The 19,155-nt window shown below is 46.8% G+C and overlaps 2 protein-coding genes across 5 annotated transcripts in view; both read right to left on the bottom strand.

Annotated features, from left to right (window-relative positions):
• The window catches only part of trappc8 (trafficking protein particle complex subunit 8), a 66,525-nt gene extending 53,710 nt beyond the window's left edge, over nt 1-12,815 (bottom strand). For all 4 annotated transcript variants that reach the window (XM_007895037.2, XM_007895039.2, XM_007895038.2 and 1 more), the window contains exons 1-2: nt 12,496-12,815; nt 1,052-1,246 (exon numbers count right to left, since the gene is read on the bottom strand). In XM_007895037.2, the coding sequence (XP_007893228.1) occupies nt 1,052-1,246; nt 12,496-12,652 (352 nt within the window). In that variant the 5' untranslated portion in view covers nt 12,653-12,815. The remainder of the gene's footprint in view (nt 1-1,051; nt 1,247-12,495) is intronic.
• Nucleotides 12,816-15,662: 2,847 nt separating this feature from the next.
• On the bottom strand, nt 15,663-17,974 carry LOC103179662 (plectin-like). The gene has a single exon (XM_007895041.2). It carries the CDS (start codon nt 17,835-17,837, stop codon nt 16,584-16,586), a length of 1,254 nt encoding a protein of 417 aa, XP_007893232.2. The 5' UTR covers nt 17,838-17,974; the 3' UTR covers nt 15,663-16,583.
• Nucleotides 17,975-19,155: the final 1,181 nt, after the last annotated feature.

Below are 19,155 nucleotides of genomic sequence, written 5' to 3'. Positions count from 1 at the left end.
TCTATTTTGGTCGGAAAGCTCTGCTGTAGGAAAGATGAAAGGGAAGAGACCAAAGCAGCGATATACGTTTTATATGTTGCCTTTTACATTCAGAGTTCAGCTCAGAGCGTTTCACACAAATTACAAGCCTGAGCTGGGAGGGGATGGGTGGGTGGGAGGTAAAGAGGGGAAAGGGAGAGGGGAAAGGTGAAGTGCAGTCAAAGAGATAGGTTTAAAGGGCGGAGGGAGGGGACAGGGGAAGAACGGCTGAAGACTTGCCCACTAATAGTGGGATGAAGCAGGCAAGCAGCAGGCAGCGGGCCAGGATTTACTGAGCAGAGGATGTGGTCCGTGCATTAGGAGATCACAGAGATAGACTGGTGCAAGCAATTCGAAGTAAAGACAAGAATCTTGATTTTGATCTGCTGGGGATTGGGAAGCCAAACAAAGATAATAATAATGATAATAATCCTTGCATTTGATATAGCGCCTTATCAGGTCATTGAGACATCTCAGAACGCTTCACAGAAAAGAATATAAAGCAGATTTGCTGTGTATTTTGTAGGTGAAATGGCCTTGCGGTGACTGGTGCAAGGAAGTACATGCGCTGGAGAAGTCTGGATGGTCTACAGTTTGTTTAGGGAGTTGGGGAATTTGGCAAGCAGGGTGTTGAGCCTGGAATTGATGAAGGGGTGGACGAGGTTCTCAGTTGTCTGGGGGAAAAGGTAGTGGCGAATCCAGGTAATGTTGTGGAGAGGAGGGAAAGCAGAGCTGATGAGGATCGAAATGTAACAATTTGGAGGGTAGTTGGAGATCAAATGGGCCCCAAGGTCCTGCACTGGCTGCGTGTCTATGAGGTCAATGCTGTCAACGCCTGAGGTGAGAAGGCATCAATAGTAGACACTCAGGAGAGCCTCAGTCTCGTCAACAGTGAGCTGTAAAGATAGCGCTCACCAGGCCTTGACCGCAAAACATTTGCTGCAAAAATACATTTTGACTTTCAGCGAGTAACATTAAACAGCAGATAACGTACAGGAATAAGATCTTTTCAAGACAGAACACAAAAACTCACCGCTGATATTCAGATCATAATCTCCTGCTGTAATCACATTAGCAACCAATCCTTCTGCAGGCTGACTAGCAGAAACCACATCATTCAACAGCTTTCGAATGGCTGCCTGTTGTGGTGACTGTGTAACAATACCGGTAACGCTGATCTTCAGGTTTTTAATTACATGGAGCTGATTGTTAGGATCCCGCATGTGAACTGGAAAGGAAAAGAAACAGAAATCAAACAGATTAATGCTAAAGTTCATTTTATTTATGTTTTATGCTTTAATTCTGAAATTAAAGATACTTATGGTTCACTGAGTTTGTTAATAATAATCCTTGCAGAGGCGTGTGAAGTAAAGAAATGTGCCTAAGGTTTTGCCGTGCCCTGATATCGAACCTGCATCATCTCGCTTGCGAGGTGAGTGCTTTAACCAATACGCTACAGGACTACAAAATGGATCTAATCGCAAAATATGCACAAATATAAACAAAATATTCCCAACTCCACCATCCAAAGGCTGCAGATAATCCAGAACTCTGTAGCCCGTGTCCTCTCCCACAACAAACTCCGTGACCCCATCTCCCCCACTCTCGACCGACTCCATTGGCTCCCTATCCTTCAGAGGATCCAGTTCAAGATCCTGGTCCTCACCTACAAAGCCCTCCATGACCTTGCCCCACCCTACCTCTGCAACCTCCTAACCCCCTACCAACCCACCCGTTCCCTCCGCTCAGCCGGCTCTGACCTGCTCCACGTCCCCCGACCCACCCGCCCCACCATTGGCGGGAGAGCCTTCAGCCACTCTGCCCCCAACCTCTGGAATTCCATCCCCCAGTCACTCCGCTTCGCCCCCTCCTTAGCCTCCTTCAAGTCCCGCCTCAAGACCCTCCTCTTTGACTATGCCATCGGCCACCCCTTCCCCCTCCCTGACCCTAGCTCAGGTCTGAAATGCTGTACTCTATCCAGCGCCTTGATACGTCCTCCCGACGTGAAAGGCGCTAGAGAAATGTAATCTTGTTGTTGCTGGTTACGTTCTTGACATTGTGCATTAAGTTTGGCTTTGACAGGAAAATAAAACAGAATCATCAGCAGCTACAAAAATTTCAGTTTCATTTTACATCCTGTTCCTCCCCACCCCCACCAACTAGCTACGATACAAAATCTTTTGTTTCAATCCTTTAATTTTATAGTATTTTTAAATCTTCAAAACCACAAGCATTGATTCACTCCTACAAACACTCTTATTCTTTAGGCTGTTAACCAGTACACTCGATCCATCAGTAACATCTTACTGTTTTGTCCCATCTATGATGTTATTATGTCAGTCGCCCTTCTAGATTTTCACCAATCAAGTGTCATTTTTTTTAAAAAACAAGTGACTTTAAAATAGGTATATGGGAACCGAAAGCGTATAGTGGGGGAAAGGAATAAGATGTACAATAAAAGGAATAAGATGTAGATGGACAGACTTGGGTGGCAAAATAAAGTTAAGATATAAATAATACCGATGAACAATGATAGTTTTATAAAGACAATTTAATAGTTTAATAAGAGGGCCAGGCTGGCTTCATTGGCAGGACCTGGGAGGGCATACCAGTCACCAGTCCCTGGAGGCAGGGAATCCTCCCACTCAGCTCCTGTTAACTCTGCAAACCAAAGCCCTAACAGGTAGGGTCATCCTAGCTGGTCTTTGCCACGTTTTACCCACAAAATACACAGTCACTTTACAGAATATTCTGTGAAGCGCTTTGAGATGGCTCAGCGACATGATACGGCGCTATATCAAATGCAACAATTCTTATTAATAAAAATACAAACTGGGTGCTCATTAGCTTGCAAAGCTTTGAGTTCATGGGACCTCATGTTTCTTTTAAAAAATATTCCACACCACTGATAAGAGGCTTAGCTCACTGAGCTTTCACAGTGCTGAACGATGGAATCTCAAAATTTTAATTATCGAAAACGCACAGGGTTTGTTGACCTTGGAATCTGTCCTCACCCCAGTTTTGTTTAAACTTCACAAAGACAAATGTTGGATATAAAGATATAAATTTATATTGAATGGATGGTGCTTTCGGTTGAACACGAACCCAGCTCCTGCCTGCTTCATGTCCCTCGCCCTAATCTCCCCGTCATCAGCAGGTGGGTTTTCAGTTTACCTGCCCCACTCTCTGGAACTCAACAACAACAAATCACATTTGTACGGAGCCTTTCACTTCAGGAGGATGCCCCGAGGCCCTGGACAGTCAAGGATTCGCACCAGACCTAGGGGTTGGGATCAGGGGTGGAGGGAGAGCAGGAAGGGTGGTGGTGTCAAGCACCTTGGGACATCCTCCCGACGTGAAAAGCTCCATATAAATGTCAAATTGCATTGTATTTCTACAGCATCAAATACAGCAGGTGGCAACTGGAGTGCACATTAAAGAATTAGTTAATTTAGAAAAACCCTCGAGCATGAATAGAGCCAAACTTTAGTTCAGCTCCTCTTCCTAAACAGTCATTTTTGTAATTTTAAACACTAACCACCTGTGCGATCTACATAAATCTGCCGAATTCTGAGTCATTGGAAAAAATGTTGAGGCTAATGAAAGTACAGACAACTTTCCTCCCATCAGATTCAAACAAAGGTAAAATATATGAAAAATCTCTCCACTCAATAATGTAAATGAAACATCTTTTAAATTTTAAAATATTAAGGTTCACCCTTAAAATGCACAGGCACTTACCAGTATATTCTGTGAAGTGCTTTGCCACGTCTTAATTACGTGATAAGGCATTACATCAAATGCAAGTATTATTATTATTATCTTCAAAACAATAGCCATGTTGCAAACCTATTTGTAATACTATCATAATCTCACCTAGTAAACAGCAAGGCCATGTTTCCAACTAAATTGCAAGCAACATGTCAAACATATGATCTGACTGTGGATTTGGCTACCCTGCAATATCACTTTTTTTGCCTTGTATTCTCAAGTGAAACACACGCCACACGTATCCATCAAACCCAGGGAACACTAAAGACTAAAGTTCCAATCACTCTAACTTGCAGGTTAGAGGACCCTTTCCAGAATGTGCAGTTCTGAAGAAATACTATGTGGTCAGCAAAAATTACACATTTGAAAGTATATTTCAAACAAAGCCATCCAAGCAGCTTTTAGAAGCACAACAGTTAATATCTACGGAGACGTCCAGAAGACGTGAAAAGCGCTATACCAAATGTAAGGATTATTATTATTATTATCATCATCAAATGAAAGGATTATTATATCTCAAATGTAACAAATTGGGGGAAAAAAAGTTGTAATTTATTATGGTGGGGGTGTTTTTTTTTAAATCAACACTAGTTTCATCCACTCAACCTTCAAGACCAAAAGAGATCTAAACGGGTAGTAGGGAAGGAGAAAGAGAGGATAATGACATACTCAGTTTGCTGGGAACGACTACAATTTTTTGTGTTTCCAAAGAATCCAATTTATCCAAGAAAAGGTTGTCAAACATTTTAGTTACATTTGGACCTCAGGTTCAGGATGATACAAAACAACAAACACCAGTCTACCCCAAAGTTGTCTCTGCCTCAATTCAATCACTGAGCTGTATTACATTACACACTCTTCTTGGCCAAAAAATGAACAACAATTTGCATTTATATAGCGCCCTTCATGTGTGGTATTGTGCCAGAGTGCTTCACAGTGGTTGAGTCTGACGACGAGCCAAAGTGAGAGGAAAGGGAGGAGATGACTGTAAGCACGATCAAAAAGGAAGGTCTTTAGGCAGGATTTGAAGATGGGGAGGGAGGGGGCAAGGTGGAGGGATTGAGGGAGAGAGTTGGATTCTGTGTATGGTGGAGCTGGGGAGACCAGCGAGGAGAGCATTGGAATAGTCCAGCCAGGAAGTGACGAAGATGTGGTCGAGGGCTTCAGCTATGTCATTTATGGAGGTACGGACAGAGGCAGGCAATATGACAGAGGTGGAAAAAAGTGCTCCTGGTCAGGGAACGGATGTGTGGTAGAAAGAAAAGCTGGGGATCGAACCTGACGCCCAAAGTTGCACACGGGTTCAGAAAGTCTGAGGGAGCGCCTCAGGAGGTTGAGGAATTCAGATCCACAAGAGAGAAGACGTTGACGAACACCATTCTACGCCAAAGTTGTCTCTGCCTCAATTAAATTCACACACTGAGTTGTATCACATTACAAACTCTTCTTGGCCAGAACATCAAGTAACCGGAGAGTCTACAGTCATTGATAGGAACCAGATGCAAATCAGCTGATTTGCAGTGTTTTGAAAGCTGTTTTAAGTGAGACTTCTCAATCCAAACTGACAACAGTAAACAGTGCTGCTGCCGTTTTTTTTCTGTGAATCATCTGAACATTTAACATCAGCAGCTGTAGCACAAAATTGCTTCAGAGTGCATTATAATATTCCTTGCATTTTATATAGAGTCTTATCAGGTCATTGAGACGTCTCAAAGTGCTTCACAGAATATACTGTAAAGTGGATTGATTATGTAGTTTAAGGATGAACCGCGGCAGCCAATTGCGCACAGCACTGTCCCTCAAACAGTTGAGGATTGAGTGACCACTTTTTTTTCTTTTGAAGGGATTATTACCCCCAGAAAGCAATCTGCCAAACGACTAACAACCGTGTTACTACTTCTGCTAGCTAAACGGAGGCGTGTGGAGTAAGGAAACTTACCTAAGGTTTCGCCCTGCCTGGGAATCGAACCCAGGTCCTCTCGCTTGCGAGGCGAGCACGCTAACCACTACGCTACAGGACTCCAAATAACATGGTCTCTAAAGTCATGATCTGTGAATTGTTTCCAATTTCTAGCAATGTGAATAAATCATGCTACATTCCCTGGCTTTGATGAGCCATTTTATATCTATAGAGGAAATGAACATTGGAATGCAAACTGTTGGAAGTCCATTACAGATGGCCTATCTCTTGTCTGGGGGAATATACTGGATTCACATTTAACCAACCATTAACAGGCAGAGACAGGAGAAATTATAATGGGGAATAAAGAAATGACAGAGTCACTAAACAAATACTTTCCTTCTGTCTTCACGTTGGAAGATACTAAAAAATTACCAGAAATAGTGGGGAACCAAGAGACTAATGTTAGTGAGGAACTTAAAGAAATTAATATCAGTAAAGTAATAGTACTAGAGAAGTTGATGGAACTAAAAACTGATAAATCCCCTGGACTTGATGGCCTGCATCCTAGGGTTTTAAAAGCTGGCTGCAGAGATAGTGGATGCATTGCTTTTGATCTTCCAGAATTCCCTAGATTCTGGAACGGTTTCCGTTGATTGGAAGATCGCAAAAGTAACACAGCTATTTAAGAAGGGTGGGAGAGAAAAAAATGGGGAACTATTGATCAATTAACCTGATATCGGTGGTAGGGAAAATTCTAGAGTCTATAATTAGGGACATCGTCGTGGGGCACTTAGAAAGTCATAATATGATTAGGCAGTCAACACGGTTTTATGAAAGGGAAATCATGTTTAACAAATCTTTTAGAGTTTTTTGAAAATGTAACTATCAGGTTAGATAGGGTGGAACCAGTGGATATTGTGTACTTGGATTTTCAGAAGGCATTCCACAACGTCCCACATAAAAGGTTACATAAGATTAGGGCTCATGGAATTAAGGGTAATATATTAGCATGGATCAAAGAGTGATTAACAACAACAAAATTACATTTGTATAGCGCCTTTCACTTCGGGAGGATGTCCCAAGGCACTGGACAGTGTATAGCATTTCAGACCTGAGCTAATAATAATAATAATAATCCTTGCATTTGATATAGCGCTTTTCACGTCGGGAGGACGTCCCAAAGCGCTTCACAGAACACACTGAAGTGAATTGACTGTACATTTGTGGGCGAACGCGGCAGCCAATTGCGCACAGCAATGTCCCACAAACAGTCGTAGATTGAAAATGACCAATTTATCATTGTTATTGTTTTTTGGAGGGATTATTATTAGGGCTCTGTGTGGAATAAGGAAACTTGCCCAAGGTTTCGCCCTCTGCCTGGAATTGAACTCAGGTCTTTCACTTGCAAAGCGAGTGCTCTAACCACTGAGCTACAGGACTCCACGAGCTGGGGTCAGGGAGGGAGAAGGGAGGGGAAGGTGGGGTGACCGATGGCATAGTTGAAAAGGAGGGTTTTGAGGCAGGACTTGAAGGAGGCTAAGGAGGGGGCGAGGCAGAGTGATTGGGGGATGAAATTCCAGAGGTTGGGGCAGAGTGGCTGAAGGCTCTCCTGCCAATGGTGGGCGGGTGGGTCGGGGGATGTGGAGCAGACCAGAGCCGGCTGAGCAGAGTGAGTGGGCGGGTTGGTAGGGGGTTAGAAGGTCGCAGAGGTAGGGTCAGGGGAGGCCATGGAGGCCTCTGTAGGTGAGGACCAGGATCTTGAACTGGATCCTCTGATGGATAGGGAGCCAATGGAGTTGGGAAAGAATGGTGGGAGATGGGGTCATGGAGTTTGGTGCGGGAGAGGACACGGGCTGCAGAGTTCTGGATTATCTGCAGCTGAGGAGGGAGGAGTTGGGAAGGCCGACAAGCAGAGCGTTTGCATAGTTGAGCCTGGAGGTGATGAAGGCATGAACAAGGGTTTCAGTGGCCTGAGGGGTGAGGTAGTGGCGGAGTCGGGTGATGTTACGGAGGTGAGGGAAGGCAGAGCGGGTCATGGCTTGGATGTGGGAAAGAAAAGACAGTTGAGGGTCGAACAAAACACCCAGGTTCCTGACTGGCAGTAAACAGAGAGTAGGGATAAAGGGGTCCTTCTCAGATTGGCAGGTAGTGACTAGTGGAGTGCCGCAAGGATCAGTGCTCGAGTCTTAACTGTTTACAGTCTACATCAATGACTTAGTTGAGGAAATAGAGCTTAATATATCTAAATTCCCGGATAATACAAAGCTATGTGGGAAAGTAAGCTGTGAAGAGTTGAGAAAACATTTCTTCACTCAGAGGATAGTGAATTTATGGAATTCTCTACTCCAGAAGGCTGCGGATGCTCAGTCATTGAACATATTCAAGACTGAGATCGACAGATTTTTAAAAACTAAAGGGATTAAGGGTTATGGGGATAGGGCGGTTAAATGGAATTAGGTTAGAAGATCAGCCATGATCTTATTAAATGGCAGGGCAGGCTCGAGGGGCCGAAAGCCTACTACTGCTCCTATTTCTTATGTTCTTATTAACATGAGGAAACACAGAACCACATTCAATCAGTTTCTAGAATAAGAGGAAGTAGTCAATAATGCTCCTTCTGTACAGCAGCATTTACCGTCATTGGGAAACAGTGCTCTTCAAGTCACTGTAAATTTGAGGAAGGCAGAATCCATAACGGTAATAATAATAATCCTTGCATTTGATATAGCACTTTATCACATCATCGAGATGTCTCAAAGAGCTTCACAGAATATACTGTATTTTCAATTGGGCAAAACGTGGCAGCCAATTGGCAACAAACAGTCGTGGATTGAGTGACCAAATTATTATTTTTTTTAAATGTTGTAATAAAAGAGCACGCAGGGACTACTGCTCAGATGTCCTCAAATTGCCTTCTGATATCTGTTGAGAGCCAATGGGATTATCACCTCTTCAATTATTAAAGCATGACCAGCAATCCAGGGAATAGTGCTTGCACTAACTATAAAACTATCAAAATTTAAATCCCTCGTCTCTCCATCCGGTCAGCAAACAGGCTGCTTGATGTCCCTCACCCATTCTGCCCCATCATTGGTGGGTAAACTTTCAGTCACTTTGCTCCGTTTTCTCTGGAACTTTCCACCTTGCCCCCACCTCTTTCAGATACATCTCGACGGCACTTTCAGCTCCCTTCTCCCCTCCAACCCCACCACCCCTCACAACTCAGGCTGCCAGTCAGTTGTGTGAAGCACTTTTTAGAAAACTTCTCCCTACATGAAAGGTGCTACATAAATGTAAAACGTTTAAGAAAGGATGTACTCACCTTGGAGGGGGTACAACGTAAATTCACTAGGTTGGTACCTGGGATGAGAGGGATGAGTTATGAGGATAGGTTGAGCAATTTAGGCCTATATTCTCTAGAATATAGAAGAATGAGAGGTGATCTTATAAAAACCTATAAGATTATTAAGGGGCACGACAGAATAGACAGTGGGAGACTTTTTCCCCTGGTTGGAGAAACTATAACCAGGGGTCACAGTCTTAAAATTAGGGGTAAGCCCTTTCGCACTGAGCTGAGGAAAAACTTCTTCACTCAGAGGGTAGTGAATTTATGGAATTCTCTACCCCAAAGGGCTGTAGATGCTCAGTCCTTGAACAAATTCAAGCCTGAGATTGATAGATTTCTTGTGGATAAAGGGATTAAGGGATATGGGGATAAGGCCGGTGGGTGGAGTTAGAATGGATCAGCCATGATCTTATTGAACGGCGGGGCAGGCTCGAGGGGCCGAATGGCCTACTCCTGCTCCTAATGTTTATGTTCTTATGTTGTTGTGTATCTCCACTTATGCAATTTGCATATTGTACCAACATAAGAACTCCAAGTGGGTTCAATATTGACACTCAAGAGTGTACAAGGAAAGGCTTGTCCAATACATATTCCTTCCCTTACCTCTCATCTTCATCCCCTCACTCAGGCCCAACCTTCCTGTTTCCATTTTATCTCAAATGCAAAGCTCCTGGTTTCTCTGAACTTTCCTCTTCAATTATTTAATCTCATCACACATGCAACAACAACAAATTACATTTGCACATTTCATGTTGGGATAATGCCCCGAGGCGCTTCTCCACCTCCCAGCATTAAAATCCTCTCTCCCATTCTAAGTCAAACTTTTCTAATACTGCAACCACAAAAACATAGAAATTTACAGCAAAAAAAGGATTTTCGGCCATTGCGTCTTTGCTGCAAATTTAAGGAGCAATCATTTCAGTCCCATTACCCTACCCTTTCCCCGACGTCTGTCATTTATTCCTTTTTAGATCCGTATCTTGCTCTCTTCTGAATGCCAATATGGATTCTGCCTCAATCATTGCTCCCGGCAGAGTCAAACTACTTGGTGCTGAACGAAGTTTCTCCCATTTGCTTGTTTGTTAACTATCTTAAATTGATGCCCTATAGTCAATGACTCATCACCAACCACTAGAAATAATTTTTCCTTATTGAACTATCAAAAACCCCTCATAATTTTGAAGACCTCTATCTATCAGGTCAGCTCATATCTTTTTGTATTGCTTCCCTTTTGGCTTTAAAACTTTCGGCTAAAGACCTTTCTTTTCGACTGCGCTTTTGGTCACCTTCTTCTCCCTCCCCTGGCTCGGCCCCGGGATCCGTTATTGTGAAGTGCTCTGAGACGCCGTCAGGCGTGGAGGGCGCTATATAAATCCAAGTTGTTTTTGTTGTTGTAAGCCTTGGTGAAGAGCTTAACTAATCTTGCTTCTCTGCTGCACTTTTCAAACTCAGTGATACAGTACACAGCACCATAGGTCTTGACCCTTCACCTAGTTTCTAAAATAAAAACCCTGCAAGGTTTCTCAATTGCATGTGTAAAGTGTAGCAACTGTATATTTTGCAGGCAAAACGTGGCAGTCAGTTGCACACTGCAATGTCCCACAAACAGCTGTGGATTGAGTGACCCAATTTTTTTAAAAAAAGGGACTAGTAGTCTCTAGAAAGTGATCCGCTAATCAACCAACAACTGGGTTCCTACTTACTCTTAGGTAAAGAGATGTGTGGAGTGAGGAAACGTGTCTAAAACTTGCCTAAAGTTTACCCCCAGACCCAGAATTGAACCCGGCCCCTCTCACTTGCAAGGTAAGTGCTCTAACCAATAAGCTACAGGACTCCTTGTTGTAGTATAAGGGCACAATTTCCCCCAAAGTTGTGGTATAAAATTATTATTGAAAGGAATGTACAATACAAGCAGCTCCAAACAATGAAGGAGTCCTGCTTCAGTTCCCGATCCAATGCTAAATAACCTGTTTTACAATTTAGTAAAGAAAAGCTTTATTGCAAGCCCCCAAGCTGTTGTGACCCTATTCCAGTTTTCGTGGTCTGGATCCAGCTGCCAACTATTTTACAGGAACCAATATTGCACGTGAATTTTGCTTAATGTTCACATGAGAATCAGAGAAAAGAATCATATCAGTTTGCTGAAACTCAGCAACCCCCCCCCCCCACCCACACAACACCGGGTAACTTCTGTTTGAGTCCCTGGTTCATGGACTTGTGAACACTGGCAACCACCTATCACTTCCTGGACCCACTTTTCAAGGGCTTTCCAATCCTCCCAAACCCAACACGGCCCAACAACTTTGAGCTCTGGCCGAGAAGTTTTCCTGTTCCCCTGTTGTTGCAGGGAACAGATGATGAGAAAATAAAACTAGATACAGAGCCCTAAATCTCTCTCCTTCCCCACAAACCACTACCACAATCTCCCTTCAAGTACTTCAACCCCAGAAAAAAAGCCATTCACATAGCTACTGAATGCTTTCCTCTTTGACCAGTTTGTCTCATTTGTTATACAATATTATGTTATAATTAACACGACATTAAAACGTGGAGTCCTGTAGCTCAGTGGTTAGAGCACTCGCTTTGCAAGCGAGAGACCCGAGTTCAATCCCAGGCAGAGGGCGAAACCTTGGGCAAGTTTCCTTACTCCACACAGAGCCTAATAATAATCCCTCCGAAAACCCAAAACAATAATAAATTGATCATTTTCAACCCACGGCTGTTTGTGGGGGGCGCCGCTGTGCGCAAGCGGCTGCCGCGTTTCTCCCACAAATATACAGTCAATTCACTTTACCGTCTGTTCCGTGAAGGCTCTGAGGACGCCGAGGAGCCGTGAGAAGCGCTACTGTCAAATGCGAGGATTATTATCATTATTATAACCACCACAACGTATTATCGGTGTCAGCGAGACTTTAGTAGATTAACAGGGCGGTGAGGGCAGGTTGAAAGTCAATAAATACTCTCCCAAAAGTAACGCAGGTGCCACCGATAACTGCCGGGCGCTGTACCTGTGTGTGTGTGTGTGTGAGCCCCGGGGATTGATGCCCCGTCAGTCAGCGCTTTACAGTCACAGCAGCGCCCGATGAAACGTCTTGAAGCTCTTCCGAGCGGAGCTGTGGTGGTACCGCGCGGGAGAGAGAGAGAGAGAGAGGGAGAGAGAGGCTCCGCTCCGCTCGGTGGCCGCCCAGGGCGAGGGCGAGGGCGAGGCCGCGCGCTTCGGCTCCAAAGCCGCGGGAGGACAACCGACTGACAAGACCGACCGACACGTCGGGGCAGCCCCCGAGCCCCCCCTCACCCACCCACCCACCCCCGACACCCGGAGAGACCATGACAGTAAGAGCACAAGAGGCGGTGCGAGGCCGAGGCCTGAGGCCTGAGCTGAGCAGAGCCTCCACATTCACTGCCCTCCCCGAGACCCCCCCCCCACCCCACCGCGTTGACCAACCGACCGACCGACCTTCGGACGTCAGGCGGCAGAAAGGCCTGACCAGCTCGGCGAAGCTCAGGTTGTTTTTCCTGGTCGCCGCCTCGGCCTCGGGGCTGCACAGCGCGGCCACGGTGGGCACGAAGGTGTCCTGGAGGAACTCCTGCACACTCTGCACACACTGCGCCATCACCCCCTCACACCCCCACACCGGCCGCGGACTCCCGGCCACTTCACCGGTGATGTGACTCGCCGCTCTGCTCCGAGTCGCTGTCGGCTCCTCTCAACAGGAGGAGGAGGAGGCGGCGGCGGCGGCGAGCGGCGCCATGTCCGACCACAATCGTTTCCCCCCCTCCCACTGGTCCGCGAGTCACCGCCACACCGACCCCTCCGCGCAACAACACGCGCGGCGCACTTTGGTTCCGCTTATTTTACCTTCCCCCCCCTCCCCCACCCCCACCCACCACCCCAACCACCTCTCTCTCTCTCTCTCTCTCTTAACACCACATAACCATAATAATAACCCTCGCATTTGCTTATCACGTCTTCGAGACGTCTCAAAGGATACACTGTAAATTGGTCATTTTCAACCCACGGCTGTTTGCGGGACGTCGCTGTGCGCCATTGGCTGCCGCGTTCGCCCATAAATATACAGTCAATTCACTTTACAGTGTGTTCTGTGAAGCGCTTTGGGACGTCCTCCCGACGTGAAAAGCGCTATATCAAATGCAAGGATTATTATTATTATTATTACTGTGAAGTGAATTGACTGCGTATTTTGCGGGCGAAACCCGGCGGCCAATTTCGCGCGGCGGCATCCCCGCAAACATGTCGTGACCGAATTGTTGTTGTTATTAATTTATAACGCATGCCTGGAAATGTCATTCTTGGGTTGGACATACGTGGAGACCAGCTTGGTTTGGATACTCTGAACCATGGTGATGGCTCTCCGCATGTGGCAGACACCCACCCGGCTGACCAAAAGAAAATCGCATGCATTACAGAATTTTTGACAGGATTACGCTGTCAGAGTGAAGTGACTGTCTGCTGTGTGGGTGAGCGCAACAGCCAAATTGCTTACTCGCAGCTCTAATAATTATTCTTGCATTTGATATTGCGTCGTTGAGCCGTCTCAAAGCGCTTCATAGAGTATATTATGAAGTGTGGCGACTGTGTGCTTTGCGGGCAAATTACCAATTTGTCCGGTCCAGAAGTCACTACCACACCGTCCCCATTGGGCAACAACAGGTGACATACATAACAAGAATAGGAGAATCTATAACCAGGGGTCACAGTCCTAAAATTAAGGGTCAGCCTTTTAGAACAGAGTTGAGGAAACATTTCTTCACTCAGAGGGCAGTGAATTTATGGAATTCACTCCCCCAGAAGGCTGTAGATGCTCAGTCCTTGAACACCTTCAAGGCTGAGACTGATAGATTTTTTAAAAATAGAGGGATTAGGGGATATGGGGAGAGGGCAGGTAATTAGAGTTAGGTCTGAAGATCAGCCATGATCTTATCAACTGGCAGGGCAGGCTCGAGGGGCTGAATGGCCTACTCCTGCTCCTAATTCTAAAAAAAACGTACGTTGACCCCATGTCTGCGGATGATGTCACCAAGAGGGAGCATGTACAAGTTGAAGAGAAGAGGACCGAGGACAGAGCCTGAGGGACACCACATGAGATGGTGCAGGGGCTGGAAGAGAAACCATTTGTGGAGACACAGATGTCAGAATTTGTGTCTCATTTGTCTAGTTAGTCAGATCTAGTTCAGGGTTAGGTTTGCTGAACACCTCCTGAAGGAGTGAGATACCTGGCTGAAGGCTTGTCCAGTGTGTCATGCTTGCTCAGGTTGTCCAGAGACTTTTAATCCTTCCTATACCACGTGTACTGACCTGGGATTTACAGCCATTCAGGCATTAAATCAAATGCATGTATAATTATGGAGTGTTTGATAACTCTGTGACTTGCCCAATGACCAGCACCTCTCCTCTGCTACATTTTAGCATCTTGGGATGTCCTCCCAACATGAAAGGCGTTATACAAATGTGATTTTGTATTATATCTGTCTTTCCCTTCTATGTGCTCTATGAAGCATAGTGGTTAGCGCGCTCACCTCGCAAGTGAGAGGATTCCCGGTGGGTGGGAGAGGGGTGGGGGGAAGCTTAGGCAAGTTTTCTGACTCCACACACCTCTATTTCCCAGCAGTAAGTAGGATCCTGGTTCTTAGTTGGTGGATCACTTTCCGGGGGTAATAATCCCTCCCCAAAAATCGATCACTCAATCAGCGACTGTTTGTGGGAAATGCTGTGAACAAATTATACAGTCACTCCACAATATATCCCATGAAGCGCTTGGAGACGACTCAATGATGCGATAAGCGGTATATCAAATGCAAGAATTATTATTATTATTAATGAGATCATTGCTTTTTTTTTCACATGGGGGACAGATCTCCGAACAAAAGACAAGATATTCAGGAGACCATCTTATATGCTTGCTATGATGATACATTTGTCCTCGATCCAGCATGCTTTAGTGCTCTGAAATATCACCAAGCCCAAGTTCAAACATGGCCTTTGTAGATTGGGAGAGGAGTGTATTTGCTGATATGCTCACTTCTGTTTTTTGGGACCTGGTGTTCTACTTCTAGAGTTAGTATAATGTGTGAATGCATTTTTTTTTTGGTCAGCTGGATGTTTGACGCATGCGCAAACCCTCACCATGCTTAAGGTTGGTCCAAACCAACCTGAGAATTCCATGCATCCCACCTACACGTGGAAATTCCAGAGATAGATTCCAGAGATAAGCACTTTGGGACACTACCCTGCATGAAGGGCGCATTACAAATGCAAGTTGATGTTGTTATTGATTGTTGGAATGGAATGCGCACTCTCTCCTTGGAGGGACACATCCTGCTTACCTAATTCTGGAAAATATTGGATGCAGGTTGGCAAGAGCTGAGGCTTGGGGATCGCATAGTGTGCGTTGGGGTAACTGCTGGAGTCTAACCAGCTAAAATAGTATAGTTTGCCATTGATATCTTTGTCCGACAAGCTTTCCAGCTGCTTGTCCAGCTAGGACCACCCTGCCCGTTAGAGCTTTGGCTTGCAGGGTTAACAGGAGCTGAGTGGGATGATCCCCTGCCCCCAGTGACAGTGACATTCAGTGCGAAGACAAACAACCTCGTCAGAAACTAAAGAACCAACGAACGTTTATTTATTGCAATGATTGCATTGAATTGACAGAATATAAACATGATAAGAAAACACAATAGAATAATACAACTTTGAGAGTTTCGGGGTGTAGGGGCTGAAAGCAAAGTGAACGAGGTTACAAGCAGGAGGCTGGAGCTAGTCGAGTGCAGGCAGCGGGTAGTGGATTGGGGGAGTAAGCAGGATAGCATCTCGGAGTGCTTAACAGTGGCAGACCTTCGTTTCAAATCTATAGACAAAACGCAAAATACTTCAGATGCTGGAAATCTGAAAACACAAACAGAAGTCGCTGGGAACACTCAGCAGGTCAGGCAGCATCTATGGAGAAAGGAAAGTGAGTCAACGAATTCTGATGAAGGTTCGTGTACCCAAACGTTGACTCACTTTTTGCCGTGTGCTTTACAACATTTGTACTTGACTTGTGACTTATCTGTTCTATCCACTCAGGGGCAAGGATTGTCAAACTTTTAAACTCCAGTTTAGGTTGGGACGTAATGAAAGTCATTTATTTCATAATCACTGAGGCACAATATCGTAATTTCACACGAGAGAAGGCATGATAATGCTGTATGCGAATCGTAATCAGAAACAAACCCCCAGTTACCCACCATGTCCAACAGATGATGACCAAATTTCAGTCATTTTCACCGAGACATAAAAATAATTCCATACTTCAAAGACCGGAAAATTACAGTGAGAATAATCTTATACAACTTACTGCTTACAAAGCAAAGACACCAGCACGAAGCAAATGTTTTCAATTAACTTCTTAATGCTACAGAGTACAATTCATTTCCTAAGACAATGTAAGTGTCCCATATCTGTTCCAAAAACTTCTTACGGAAAATAGCGATCAAAAATATTGAAAATTGAAACAAAGCACTTCTTCAAACACAGCACTTTTCCATTCACTTTTTCAGTACCAACAACCAGAGATCTGTTGACGGTTGTTTCAAACATCTCTTCTTCAGCTCCAAGTAGGTCAGATTCTCCTTGGTGTTGGGATCGAAGAAGCCTTTGGTGTCATCCCCAGGATCTTCCAGGATCCGGTTCATCTCCTCGTCAAACAAGCCTTGTTTGTAGGCCACGTGCACAGGGAGACGGTGGCTGTTCACCGGGTCAATGATGCCCCCAGTGGCGATCTGTGCCTCCAGCAGGCGAATCCCATGTTGCTTCACAATCAGGTCCTTCTTCAGGGCCTGGAACAAGGAGATGGTGTTCCCCGTGTAGGGGTCTTTGTACCCGGTCACCGCTCGCTCCGCGGACAGTAGTTTCGCGTGCAACTCTGGGCCAATGATCCTGGCTTTGACCGCTTCATCCACGGAGTGGTTCAGGTTCTTGACCGGGTCAATGACAAAGCCGGTCGCTGCTTGAGCTTCCAACAGGACCAAAGCTGTTCCTGGCATGAGCCAGTGTTGCCTCTTGGCTTCATAAATGCTCATGGTTTGGTTGGAGGATTCAAGCAATACTCCAGCTATGCTGCCCGTTCCTTCCAGGTATTTCTTCACGAGGTCCATCTGGCTGATCTCGATCACCGTCTTTGTGCCACATTTCAGGTCTTCGTACATTTGCTTGTCGATGATGTCGGATTCTAAGAGTCGTTTGGCAGTGACGTCCGATCTGAGACCTGTGAAGGTTTCTTTTACCTCGGTCGTTTCCGTTTGCTCAATAATACAGATGAGCCTTGTAATGACTGATTCAATGCTCAATTTTCCTGTGTTAAACTGTTCCACCAGATCCATTCTGTCTTCTTCAGTCAGGTACTCTGAGTGATATGCCTCCCAGACACTGACCGTTTTCCCTTTGTACTTGCCACAAGAGAGACTGACGGTGGCTTTTTTGAAGGCAGCACTGCTCTGATCGTTCAGGTGTTTCTGGCTTCCCAGAGATAACAGACAGAGTCCGGTGTCGGAGTCGGTCACACATCTCTTCTTCAGCTCCAAGTAGGTCAGGTTCTCCTTGGTGTTGGGATCGAAGAAACCTTTGGTGTCATCCCCAGGGTCTTCCAGGACCTGATTCATCTCTGCGTCAAACATGCCTCGATCGTACGCCACATGCACGGGCAGTCGGTGGCTGTGGACTGGGTCAATGATGCCGCCAGTGGCGATCTGTGCCTCCAGCAGACGGATCCCATGGTGATAGACAATCAGGTCCTTCTTCATGGCCTGGAACAAGGAGATGGTGTTCCCCGTGTAGGGGTCCTTGTACCCCGTCACCGCTCGCTCTGCGGACAGTAGTACTTGGTGAAGCTCTGAGCCGATGACCTTTGCCTTGACCGCTTCGTCAACAGACAACTTCAGGTTCTTGACCGGGTCAATGATAAGGGTGCGTGTGGCTGGGGGTGAGGGGGTGCGTGTGGCTTGGGGTGAGGGGGTGCTTGTGGCTGGTGGTGAGGGGGTGCGTGTGGCTGGGGGTGAGTGGCAGTGTGTGTGGCTGGGGTGAGGGGCAGTGCGTGTGGCTGTGGGTGAGGGGGTGCGTGTGGCTGGGGTGAGGGGGAGTGCGTGTGGCTGGGAGTGAGGGGGTGCGTGTGGCTGGGGGTGAGGGGTGCGTGTGGCTGGGGGTGAGGGGTGCGTGTGGCTGGGGTGAGGGTGCGTGTGGCTGGGGGTGAGGGGGAGTGCGTGTGGTTGGGGGTGAGGGGGTGCGTGTGGCTGGGGTGAGGGGGTGCGTGTGGCTGGGGGTGAGGGGTGCGTGTGGCTGGGGGTGAGGGGGAGTGCGTGTGGTTGGGGGTGAGGGGTAGTGCGTGTGGCTGGAGGTGGGGGTTAGTGCGTGTGAAAGGAGGTGGGGGGTAGTGTGTATGGCTGGAGGTGGGGGGTAGTGTGTGTGAAAGGAGGTGGGGGGTAGTGTGTGTGGCTGCGGTGGGGGCTAGTGTGTGTGGCTGGGGTAGGGGGGTAGTGTGTGTGGCTGGGGTGGGGGGTAGTGCGTGTGGCTGCGGGTGAGGGGGTGCATGTGGCTGGGAGTGAGGGGGAGTGCGTGTGGCTGGAGGTGGGGTGTAGTGTGTGTGGCTGGGGTAGGGGGGTAGTGTGTGTGGCTGGGGTAGGGGGGTAGTGTGTGTGGCTGGGGGTGGGGTAGTGTGTGTGGCTGGGGGGGGGGTAGTGTGTGTGGCTGGGGTGTTGGGGTGTGCGTGTGGCTGGAGGTGGGGGTAGTGCGTGTGGCTGGAGGTGGGGGTAGTGTGTGTGGCTGGAGTGGGGTAGTGCGTGTGGCTGGAGGTGGGGGGTAGTGCGTGTGGCTGGAGGTGGGGGGTAGTGTGTGTGGCTGGGGTAGGGGGTAGTGTGTATGGCTGGGGTAGGGGGGTAGTGTGTGTGGCTGGAGGTGGAGAGGTAGGGCTTGTGTGGCTGGCGTGGGGGGTAGTGCGTGTGGCTGGGTGGGGGTAGTGTGTGTGGCTGGGGTGAGGGTGTAGTGTGTGTGGCTGGGTAGGGGTAGTGTGATGGCTGGGTAGGGGGTAGTGTGTGTGGCTGGAGGTGGAGAGGTAGGGCTTGTGTG

This window comes from Callorhinchus milii, unplaced genomic scaffold (genome assembly GCF_018977255.1).
Source record: "Callorhinchus milii isolate IMCB2004 unplaced genomic scaffold, IMCB_Cmil_1.0 Scaffold2, whole genome shotgun sequence".
NCBI classification, from domain to species: Eukaryota; Metazoa; Chordata; class Chondrichthyes; order Chimaeriformes; family Callorhinchidae; genus Callorhinchus; species Callorhinchus milii.
The sequence above is the reverse complement of the archived record's forward strand: the minus strand, read 5'-3'. Positions and strand labels throughout refer to the sequence as shown.

Bases quoted from the DNA above. Each gene is read 5' to 3' on its own strand.
- LOC103179662 (XM_007895041.2), bottom strand. From the start codon at position 17,837: ATGAAGAAGGACCTGATTGTCTATCACCATGGGATCCGTCTGCTGGAG.